This window comes from Spodoptera frugiperda, chromosome 1 (assembly GCF_023101765.2).
Source record: "Spodoptera frugiperda isolate SF20-4 chromosome 1, AGI-APGP_CSIRO_Sfru_2.0, whole genome shotgun sequence".
NCBI classification, from domain to species: domain Eukaryota; kingdom Metazoa; phylum Arthropoda; class Insecta; order Lepidoptera; family Noctuidae; genus Spodoptera; species Spodoptera frugiperda.
Window position 1 is genome coordinate 13461402 of NC_064212.1, and position 11666 is coordinate 13473067.

The window sequence follows — 11666 nt, forward strand, 5'->3', positions numbered from 1 at the left end:
TCAGAATTCAAGTTAAGCCGTTTAATAAAAAAAGTATTGTTGAGTACCTATTAGGTAAGTTTTTATGTACCTTTTATGCACAAACTTGTTTACGTAATAAAGTGATTGAGGGAATCACTATGAGGTGAAAATTCTACTTTTATTTTCTCGTTTTCCTTTCACGTATGGTGTAAAAATCTATTAATTTAAATCGTTACAGTCATTACTATGATGAACATTCATCATAGTATTAAATTGATATTTTAGCAGATAAATAAATAGGGATCAGTAAATAAAACACCATAATTATAGAAACCGATTCAACCATAATAATTTTATAAATAAAAAATAGAAAATTCGCAACAAAATATACAAACAAATCAACTTAAGTTATTTAAGTATGTGCGCTTAACAATATATTATGTAGCCTTAGCACCTATTTATTTATTTTTACTATTCATCACAGCTTTAAGCATTTTTGGGCTCACATTAGCAGCACTTGAGAACAATGGCAGTATTAAAAAATAAAGACGTCATACTTCAATATACATACTACGGAAGAATGATTTTTAAGCCCATAAATAAAAAGATTACTTATTTAATATATTATGTACTTAAAATTCACTAAAAATAATAAAATTCAGCTATTGTGTTACATGAAGTTACATTGATATTAATTAATAAGTGCACTAATAAACAATCTATGTGTCCCTAGCATTGACTAAATTAATTATTATGTTATCGGCTTACTCATAATATTAAAATTACGCTAATCTAGCAGCGAGTCACCGCGTCGTGTGTCTCGGAATGCTGCTCATGAATATGAGCCTCTAGCATGGCTTGAAACTAGTCGAGTTCCTCGTCAAACAGTTGCGTGAGTAAGCCGATAACATAATAATTTATTTAGTATGTCTCACGAAAGTTATAGATATATTGACTGTCCACCATTACGAATTCACAACAACGATGAAATCACATAATTACATTTTCAAAATATCCCAATATTCCTCTAATTTTAATAACTTATTTTTTCAAATTGTAAGTAACCCAAGTTATTAAAAACAATTGATTAAAAAGAAACTAGTCTTTACATTTTTAATAAATACAAAACTGTAGATTGTATATAAAAGGGTGAAAGGGAAATATTTATAAATGGTTACATACATTAAAGATGTAAAATACAATAGACAGTCGTATTTCTTAAATTGTTTAAATCTTTTGTTCAGCAATATTATTTCTACATAAAAGCTCAATTTTATTACTATATCTACTTTGTTTTTCTTTTTATATAGTGATATTATTACAGCATATTTGGATACACTAAGATCATATAAATATGGGTTAATATATTATGTGTGTTTATATTATGAGAACATTTTTTTTACATTTGTAAATTAATACTCCTTCAACTCAGTAGTTAGAAATTCAATACATTCATCAAAGTTAAATAAATACTTATTCAAAGGCAGTTTCAAACATTTAATTAGTCTGTTAATAAATTGGAATTGGAACTATTGCATTTTTAGGGAACAGAATGTAACAGGTTCCAGTTTTCCTATCCATGTTTATTCGCATGTATACTTGATATGTGTGATGTAGGATTTATGAAGTCATCCATTGTCTATCACCTGTCACTTGCCATGTGTTACCTCACATTGCTATTAGTTTCGGGTTCATTGCGTATTGTGTATATAATAGCAGTATACGTAATTCCCATGAAGCCTACTTCCATAGTAATTCTTCTTCTTTGGTCTCTTGATATTTTGTAGCAATATACCTCCAAGTAATTCATTGTCTATTCTTTATTTCACTTATGTTTATGTGTTTATTTCATACAATAGATGTTGCTGCAATGTGAAACAAGTGTAGAAGATAGCTTTAAGCTAGCGTTACTCTCTGTTTCCCTTGAAAGCTGGACAACATCTTCTGTTCCGGAGTCAGACTCTCACCTCGAAATCTTCTGTATCTGAAAAGTTAAATATATTGTCACTACATTTTTTAAGAACTAGCCTATTCGTGCCACATCATGACTCTCCCGCGTATAGTATGCTTTGTACTGTTTAGCTATATAAAATATGTGGAGGATGGCTATTGTTCCTGAGTACGATACACTGCCATCTATTGGATTGGCTGTAGTCGTAAGTAATGATAACAATGTAATAATTGAGTCAATAGTTGGGTTAGGTTACTAAGTTCAGTTAGGTAGGTCAATGAAGGGGGCTAGTTGAGCCGAGAGCGATAAATAAATAAAAATAGTATAAACTATTTCGTTTTATTTCGTTGATATTTTTTAGCGTGTAAAATAACATAAATGGACGTTTTCCATACTGTTTGCAAAGATGTAAAATGAATATACACATAGAACTCACATCATATCGTAGAACAGTCTCTGTTGCATGGAGAGCGAAGGCTTGGTCTCCGCTAAGGCACTCTCGATGTCCTCCTTGTACACCACCACCGATTCCATCGACTTCTCCTCGTTCGTCGCCTGGGAATACAACAATACAATAATTATATATTTGTAATGACCTGAGCTCAATTGGTTGAAAGTTACTCCAAAAATAATGAAGATAATATATCAAACAATAAATGTTTGTAACTTCTTGTTCATTTTTTATGAATGAAATTACATTAAATGTTCTTGGTAGAAAGCAAAGCGAACGAGACGATGGTGAAAAATTGCGTGAACATTCGGGTACCGGACTGTAAGGTAGGTGCAATGCCTGCCTCCAACTAGTCAATACCTTGAGCGAATGTCAAAATGATACTTTTCTATGAATTTTGTACAAGATCGCTACTTATGACGAAAAATAACATACTTAATTCTCAAAAAATTTCAATAAAGATTCAAACAATAAGTATATCGTTAAATTAATTACTGAATGAAAGTACAATCATTTTGGGCAACTATACCTATTATGTTGAAAATCAAAATAATTTATTTTTGACCTAGAAAATACCCAATTATATAGCTATCCACAAATTGATTTTCCAGATTTAATTGTGCCATGTAGCTATGTTAAATGTCTGTGTGTGTAAACGCAATCACGAAACAGGAAATAGTGTGGAACAACGATTTAAATAAATTCAATATTTACTCTTTTAGAAGTCATACTATTACATACCAGTTGGTTTTCCAGCCTCGTGAGTTGCGCAGTGACGAGTATGGACTTGAGGTCGGCGGGCGAATACCCGTCGGTCCGCGCCGCCAGGTCCCGCAGGTCCACCGCCTCATCCACGCGAACGTTCTGAGTTAACGTTCGGAGAACCTCGTGACGGCCTTCCTGTAGGCGAGAGAATGGCATGTCTGATTATATTTCTTTAATCTAAATAATCTAATATAATATAATATAAAAATAAGTCGAGTTTAACTCCAGAACCCACGAACCGATTTCCATTCAAGAGAAAAGCAGGAAAACAGTTAAAATATTTGGTGGCTGAACAGAGTTCGCCGGGTTTGCTAGTATTCTTGTAAATATACTTAGGTACTAGATCTAGTAGTAATCTAGATGTGTAGTAAACTGAACCATTTCATCTTCAATGTTAAAAATAATGTTATTGTTAATGTAGAATGAACGAGCGCTATTTAGGTGTCTACTTTTCCAATCCAGCGTAATACTGAGTACTTTCAACTGAATAAACGCAGTAAAGAACATGGTCGCATAATTCATAAACGTAGTAAGTACCGATTACTGAACATGTTCCTTACTGCGCTTATAAATTGTGCGGCAGCAATACCTTGGCTGCCGCACAACTGTACCAAAAATCTTTTTGAGACTATAATAGCGCCAACTTTTTTCTTATGGAATAGGAGGCAAACGAGCAAACGAGTCACCTGATGGTAAGCGATCAGCGCCGCCCATGGACACCCGCAACACCAGTGGAGTCACAGATGCGTTGCCGGCCTTTTTTTAGTTTATTTATTAGTTTTGGTTCAGTTTTAATCTTTCTATCACTATAGCCTCCTTGGAGTCCTACTCACGGCATCGGGCAGTGCGCAGTAGACGTGTCGCTGCAGGCGGCCGGCCCGCAGCAGCGCGGGGTCCAGCAGGTCGGGGCGCGACGTGGCGGCCAGCACGGGCCCGCGCGCGCCGCCCTCCGCGCCGTCCAGCCGGGACAGCAGCTGGTTCACTACCCTGTCCGTCACTCCTGTGGAGTCGTGCCCGCGTCTGGGGGGAGAATGAACATTAATAATGACTACTACAGTACTGTCAACGGATCTTGGCAGGTCTGAACTACGTGCAGAAGGCTGCGCAATAAGTATTGGGGGGGGGGCGATCTAGGCTAGAGATTGACCATTTCAAAATACAATTGACCCTTTACACTTATTGCACAGCCTTCTGCACGTAGTTCAGACCTGCCAAGATCCGTTGAGAGTACTGTACATATGTATTTGCTGTAAAAAATATTAAAATTATAGATATGTGTGCTAAACTACTGAGCTAAGTTAGTAGTAAAGTCAAAGTCAAAGCATTTATTTCAATTAATCCTTAATTAGGCACTTCTCAAACGTCAAATTGAATTGTCTGTCAGTCTGTCTGTCAGTGAAGCCAGGTGCTCATTCTAAAGTGTAGCTTCGAATGGAGAAAAAGGAGCAAGAAACTCCTTGAGTACTACAATTTCATTTAAATGATATGTACTTACAACCTTTTTAGTTTAAGCTAACCGTTACTGCCTTATAAGTTAAGTGCTTATCTAATTATGCTTTTTTAATCGTCGTAATTACTATTTAGCAATTTTAACTACTGCATAAAGGGACTTATGTGAGCTGTTTACAAGCTACAAAGCGACATAGACACTTACAAAGCACTTACTTGGGCGCGAGACTGTCGAACTCGTCGAAGAACAATATACACGGCCTCTTCATGTCCGCTCTGTGGGAAAAAATATAAATTAAAGTTTGTCCCTGTTAATGTCAAAATAATTTTTGAACAGGCTATTGGTCGAGTGCTCACAAGTGCAACAATCAACAAGCCTATTGGATTTACTTAATTTTAATAACGGGACAAACAGGCTACTGTATTTTTATGTTAGAATTATCCTACTATTTTCTTTTTTTTTTGTGGGATAAACGTCATCCAATGGCTGCTCCCGCCTTAGGCGAGATGAGAGGGAGTCTCAGACTCTTACTAAAACACCTCGTTCCTGCTCCTGCTTTTAGAGCCGGAGCTAATCCGTAGCTCGGAAAATAGGTAGCTATAGGAACATAACTGGTAAAGAGGAATATCTATAAAATCTTTGCCAATTCAATTAAAATGCTACATAAATAAAATAATATTTTACTGGGTTCGATTTTACGTCCATTCACACAGCTACAATTTCCTTTTTTACATTATTTAAAGATCATTTCAAAAACACTAACTTGTCAAATATATCCCGGACAGCCTTCTCGCTCTGTCCTATGTACTTGGAGAGCAGTTCGGGTCCCTTGACAGTGATCATGTTCATGTTGGCGAGGCGAGCGAGGCACGAACCGATGTGGGACTTGCCAGTACCCGGGGGGCCGTATAGCAGGATGCCGCATGATTGAGATGGGAAGAGGGCTGGGTACTGTGGAAAAATATAGGTATTATTAATTATTGGTGACGTAGAGATGATAACATGTTACAAAGTACAGATTTGATTATATTATCCAGTGTCAAATAACTGGACTGATTGAAGATTCAACAAACAACAACAAAATAGTTTAGACCCCCCAACCAATTTGCTTATAGTCTTGGAAGTAATTACCTATTATACTTTTCGGCTTACGGCAATATTTGACAAGGAATGCGACTAATTTCAAACTATGCTAGAGGCTTATATTAATAAGCAGCATTGACTTGGGACTAATTGCAGATATTAGAAAAAAACAAAAACAAAAGAATGTCAAGATTTTGAGCTGAAATCTAACAAATTATACTAAGGAGTCTTTATACCCTTTTGAAAAGAGAAATAGGCAACTATATCCATCTCTCTTTTACTCTTTAAGTATTCTAAAGAATAGGAATAGTCTTCTTGATTACTCACCATGATAGGCCAGAATATACACTCGGTGAGCTCTTGCTTGACCTCCTCCAGCCCTCCCACGGGACCCCAGATATCGAACTCATTGGCTTTCTCTTCATCCTTCGTTATGTCTTCTACCAAACGAGGCTTGGGCACATCTGGGTTCGATTCTGGAAAAAATATTGACAGTCAGTTAATTCACAAAAGGGCTTCGAAAAGCTTCGCAAAACTTTAGTTATCACGCTTTGTAATGTCAGTCAATGCCATGTACAGTCTCTACTATGCAAAACACATTGTTTGCAGAATCAAAGCTAAATTGAAAACGCAAGAATCAACGAAGAGATATTTCATTTCAATTGCCAACATTTGAAGTACTTAATCTTATTTCAGATCTTTGCGAATCGAAATCACTGTCCAACTGTTCTACAATGTTTAAATATAAATATCAATCAATTGTTGATTTTTTCGATATACAGTAAGATTTCATGCCACCACTTACTTTTCTTCTTAACAGCTTTAAATATCTTCTTGTTGAGATAGTCGTTGATTTCCCTGATGCTACTGCCGGCGGTGTCGATGGCCAGCTTGATGACGTCATCGTCCTCCACCTCAAACTCTTGGCGAATCTTGTCTGTTAGCAAGTGCTTGAATAACTCTATTCTTTCACTCTGGAAAGATGTCAAAGACAAGTTATTTACCTAGTTAGAACAGCCAAGTTGAAGTGGCAATGGTCGGGACAATGTAGCCCGAAAACACAACTCGTGGTGAAACTATTGCGATAGACTGGGCACAATTCCAGACTCTCAGTGCTACAACTGAGAAATTTTAGAAAAACCGGGAATCGAACCCAACGCCGTCGAAAGAAATAAAGGAGACTCACACCAAATTGGTTAAAAAGCATTACGTGCCGTAATGATGCACCTCTGCCTACACCTTCGGGGTTGAAAGGTGTGACGTTGTGTGTGTCTTAAAAATAAGTAGGTAAATGCTAGATGTCTCTTGAATAAGACTATTAGAATGATTCAAAAGATTTCGTCTAAACTTGTTCAAAAGCATATTGAATTGGTATCCCAATAATTGCTATTAATTAAACATGTCGTGGACCAAAGTCATCCTCTTAATTTAAAAAAGTTATAATATAAACCAACCTTCTCTAACTCCGGTATATCGAACTGCGCAGTGAACAATGGCTTCCCGCTGAACTGTCGCAGCGTGGGATGCAGGTCCTTGGTACTGAGCGCCGTCATCAACACGCACACACCCGTACACGTCTGCAGCAGGTGCTTTATTACCACTGCTAACCTGGAGAAGAAAAATATAAATAGAATGAATAACCACTTATTTTACCTCGTTACATGTTATTAAAAGTATGTTACCATCATGACTTTCGAAACATATAGAAACTTAGAAATTGCCATTGCAAAAATCATTATCTTGAGTAATACTCTTAATTGGTAGGTTACCTGCTTGAATTATAATGAAAGGAAGGACATATTATAGCGACCAGATTGGCGATATATTAAAGAATCTAGAAACTTTAAAAGTACCATTCATGAAAAAATTTATGACTGGTGATTGTTTCGAAATAGAGTAAGATTCGTAACAAATTGGCGTTCCATTGTCTAATGCCTATCCCCATGGGAGACAGGCATGAGGTTAAATATTATAACATACCATTTTTACTCAGTATGATAACAAATGCATAAATTTTACCCTCTCCATATATACGTGTAAGTATGTATAAAAAAATAAACACGATGTGCCAACTCCCAAAAAAATATGGAACCAAACATTTTACATCTCACCTTATTTCTTAAAAACCCTTACCTCTGATAATACGCAATATCCTGAGGCGAAACGCCTTCCAAATTGGGTGGCACCAGTGCATCCACATCATCACAGATCAGGACAGCTGGGCTGTGCTCCTGACACATCAGGATTGCTTTACCAAGCACTTCAGATACGTCCTTACGACCTCTTAGAGATCGGCAATGAAGAATATGAGTCCAAACTGTCAGTTCCTTCTGAATTATCTGGCAAAATGAGGATTTTCCTGTGCCACTCAATCCTGGACAAAAAGAGAATGTTTATTTAGTAATTGTATTCAGTAAATTAGCTTGTCAAATGCTAGAAACCTTTACTCAAAAAAGCATCTGATACTGACATATTAAGACACAACACGTTGTATGTCGGAACGCAGATCTACGCGAGTCACAAAGTGTTTTCTATTGTGCCTCATATACCGACAGCCAAAAGGTTAATCTTTATTTGTTAATCTGTTCAAATTTAATCAAGATATTATAGTAATCAATTGATTGAAACTCACCAGTAACTAAAACATTACTCTTGATCTCTGAAGCACCTTTAAAAGTGGCTTCTCTATGTATCTCGAAATTTAAATGCGCCAAAACTTTTTGGACCAAATCCTCCATAGATTTCATTGTTCTACAGTAATATTTATAGTCATAATCTAATTTCGAAATTAATGCTTTTGGCAAAGCCATGTCTGTATCACTTAGACATTTGGCTGCTATACTGCAAGTCCTAAAAGATTCAGAATTCAGCATTGTGAATTTCATTTTCTCTGGTTTTAATTTGAATTGGAGGAAACCACTACAGATTTCATTGTTCTGTTTTATCAAACCATTATTTATGAGGAACTTTTTGCCTGAGTGCGTACTACTTATAACACAGTTCTTGAATTTCTCTACAATATCCATTTCCGACTGTTGTTGGTCTGAATAAGTCACTATATCAATGTGATCAGGCTGTTCTACTCTGTCTCCAATAATACTGAAGATGATTCTCATTCCGTTTTCAACATTAATTATGGCATTTAAAGCCTTTGGTATAAGTACTGTTGGTATGTTTCTGTTGTGCACTTCTCTGCACAAACTTCTGTAGATCACGGAGTCTATAGGCACTATCTCCACTCCAACATCATGGATGGGCGCATTATTATTCTCAGCATCATCATCATTGCTTAAAATAGAAGGTATACTAGACATTGTAGATAGAATTATTGTTAGATTCTTATATTTCTCCTCTATAATATCCTCATGAATGAATACTGTGTAGGGATGTATCAAGTTCCTTTTGCCATCACTGTCAATTGGAACAGCTCGGAGAACTAATTTTGTAGGTGCATTTAAGTATGGAGCCAGCATGCCCTTGTTTATAGCTCCTATGTTCTTAAACTCTTCATTTTCTTTAGGTGCAGTGACTGGCAATGCTGGGTAGTTGTGAAGGCTATTGAAAGCATCCATTTTGACAATAATTTGGCTATGGTTGACTAGAATGCCCGTCTGTTTGGGTGTGAAGACTACAGGTAATGATGCTGAGATCCATACTACAGTCTTCTGATTGGACACTACAAGGCGCAGCTGATCTAATATGCGCATTTGTAATAGTTCTACATTGTGCTCCTGAAACATGAAACAAAAGAACAAAGAATCAAATGATGTGACAAGTTAGGAGATGGAAGTTAGGAGTCACCATGTGTCTTCATTATTATTATTTTGCAGGTTAACCAAAGAGTGGTGAATAATAAATAGCATGGTGAAATTGTGTATATTTATTTAATTTTCTTCAAACAAATAATAGTGAATGGCGGACTTAATGCCATAAGGCATTCTCTGACAATCAATCATAGGGTAAAGCAGAGAAATGTGGCTGTTGGTGTGAAGCCAGAACACAATCTCAAAACTTCTTTACTTAATCTTTTAATAAAAAAAAAAACAAATTACCAGTATCTCCTGATCATCAGGGCTATCAGTCTCCACATATAGCTCATCTAACACCTTCAGGTCAGAATATGGAGACACAAAGGCTTCAAATCCCTCCTCCAGCCCTATCATCCGACCGTATATCGGATTGCAAGCTATGTGGCCTTCCGGAACACCACTGTGGAATACCACCCATAACAGGATCTGTTTGTCTCTGCACAGCACTTGGACACATTGAGTCTGGAAGATATTTATGAGATGAATGGGTGTATATGCAGTTAATTCCATGTTAATTAACCTCTTGGCCTGATAGTATAGAAATTTAATTGTTGTCCTAGACTAGATCTATGTTTTTTTAAACACAGGTTAAGTAAATAAAAGTAGGTAAAGATAGTTTTTTTTTACTACTCAGTAAAGCATTTTATTTAGATTGCAGGTAGGAAAATAAAGATAAGTACCAGATAGATTCAGACAGAGACATAAACCATTAAATGGTTTCACTAAAAAATCAATTCTTAATCCATATATTTTGGACTGAAATTGACTATTAATAATTGAAGTTGACTTATTGCATAAGTCAACAATGATTACAAAATATTTAGTTATATTAATAAAACCTAAGTACTTCAATAACATAACTAATACTGTACTGAGAATCAGTGTTTTCATGTAGATACCTAATTACCCATTACATGTGTACACAAAGCTTGCATAAATCTACTGATGAAGTATAATAATATTATACTAGTTGCTCTGTATAATGACAGCATTTTATCATTTATATATTTTATCATAATTATAATGACAGAGAATGATCATGATTAGGTAGTTTAGTTACTATCTGTTAGCTAATTTTATGTAAAATTCAGTCAAATTTCTAACATAATTTGCATAGTTTACACAGGGAAATTATGTTCATTTTGCATATTTTTGTATATAGGTATGTAGACTTCTTGCATGTCGAAAGTATAAATTACTTCTACTTATATTTTTTAATTCAATAAGGGTGTGGGAAGGAGCTGGCATTCAATTTTACAATGAAAAAAATACCAACTGAATATTTTAGCTCAGGGTCAATAGTTTTCACAGGTCATATGCAAGGTTGAAAGAAATAAGCATGTTTATGGTTGCTGTATGGTGCGGTGGTGAAAATAATGAAACCATGACGTACAAAATAATGATAACTGCAATCATTTTGCTAAACAATGATTCGCGTAATAGTAAACAACATTCTAACCTACATGAAAAATATTCCATAGTGGAACAAATTATTGTTTAGGACTCAAAGAAGGTTATAACAGCTGAAAAGACTAAGTCATGATGAAATTTCGTGATTTATTACCTGTTCATTATTTGTACTGTACTTTGGACTGATATAAGCAAAGCAAGTTTTTTCGTGCGTATATGCCACTTTAAGCTTAACTCCTCCCAACATTTTTATTTCAAGTATTGTAATATTTTCATAAGGTCTAATGAGTTTCCAAAAACAATCCCTTTGTTATCACTTTATTATTTTAATTAAAAATCAAAACAGCAAGTACAATGACCACATCTTATCAATCACGTTTCATATACGATTTGATTTTGAACATATGAACGTTTCTGTTGATAGTAATTATTTAAGGAAATAGTACGTTTTATTTATTCATCAGAGATATTTTCTTTAACAATTACTGCAAATAGTTCATTGCTTTTGTTTTATATTCATAGTCAAGCATATTTATATTGATTTTAAATCAATATCACTTTATTTCGGTGATAGCAAATAAACAATCAATGCTAAAAAAGTTAAAAAGTTATATCCTTCCTGGAATGTTCCTTCAGAATCCTTCGCTTTGATGTTTTGACGTAAGCGTTCCTTTACGAAACTAGAGATAAGGTTCAGTGAACAAAAATATTTTTTAATAAACCATTCTATTTACTTTATGAAAATTTATAAAAAAGCGCATTAAGCTACAAAGATATGAGTTCCTT

At 35.2% G+C, this 11666-nt stretch overlaps 1 protein-coding gene across 1 annotated transcript; it reads right to left on the reverse strand.

The window, feature by feature from the left end:
- Positions 1-285: 285 nt before the first annotated feature.
- On the reverse strand, positions 286-11278 carry LOC118273570 (peroxisome biogenesis factor 1). The gene is made up of 13 exons (XM_050704420.1): positions 11035-11278; positions 9714-9932; positions 8294-9392; positions 7795-8035; positions 7116-7269; positions 6467-6635; positions 5989-6137; positions 5342-5529; positions 4794-4853; positions 3962-4148; positions 3105-3263; positions 2349-2467; positions 286-1945 (listed from the first exon to the last, which is right to left on the reverse strand). Exons 1-13 carry the CDS (start codon positions 11125-11127, stop codon positions 1858-1860), a joined length of 2925 nt encoding a protein of 974 aa, XP_050560377.1. The 5' UTR covers positions 11128-11278; the 3' UTR covers positions 286-1857.
- Between the last annotated feature and the right edge of the window lie 388 nt (positions 11279-11666).

What these genes read in the sequence shown, in the direction of transcription:
- LOC118273570 (XM_050704420.1), bottom strand. Translation starts at nt 11,127, where the DNA reads ATGTTGGGAGGAGTTAAGCTTAAAGTGGCATATACGCACGAAAAAACT. An exon ending in GTATATTCTGGCCTATCATG is followed by an intron (nt 5,530 to 5,988) that starts GTGAGTAATCAA and finishes ATTTTTCCACAG; the next exon opens with TACCCAGCCCTCTTCCCATC. An exon ending in TTCGACAGTCTCGCGCCCAA is followed by an intron (nt 4,149 to 4,793) that starts GTAAGTGCTTTG and finishes TTCTCCCCCCAG; the next exon opens with ACGCGGGCACGACTCCACAG.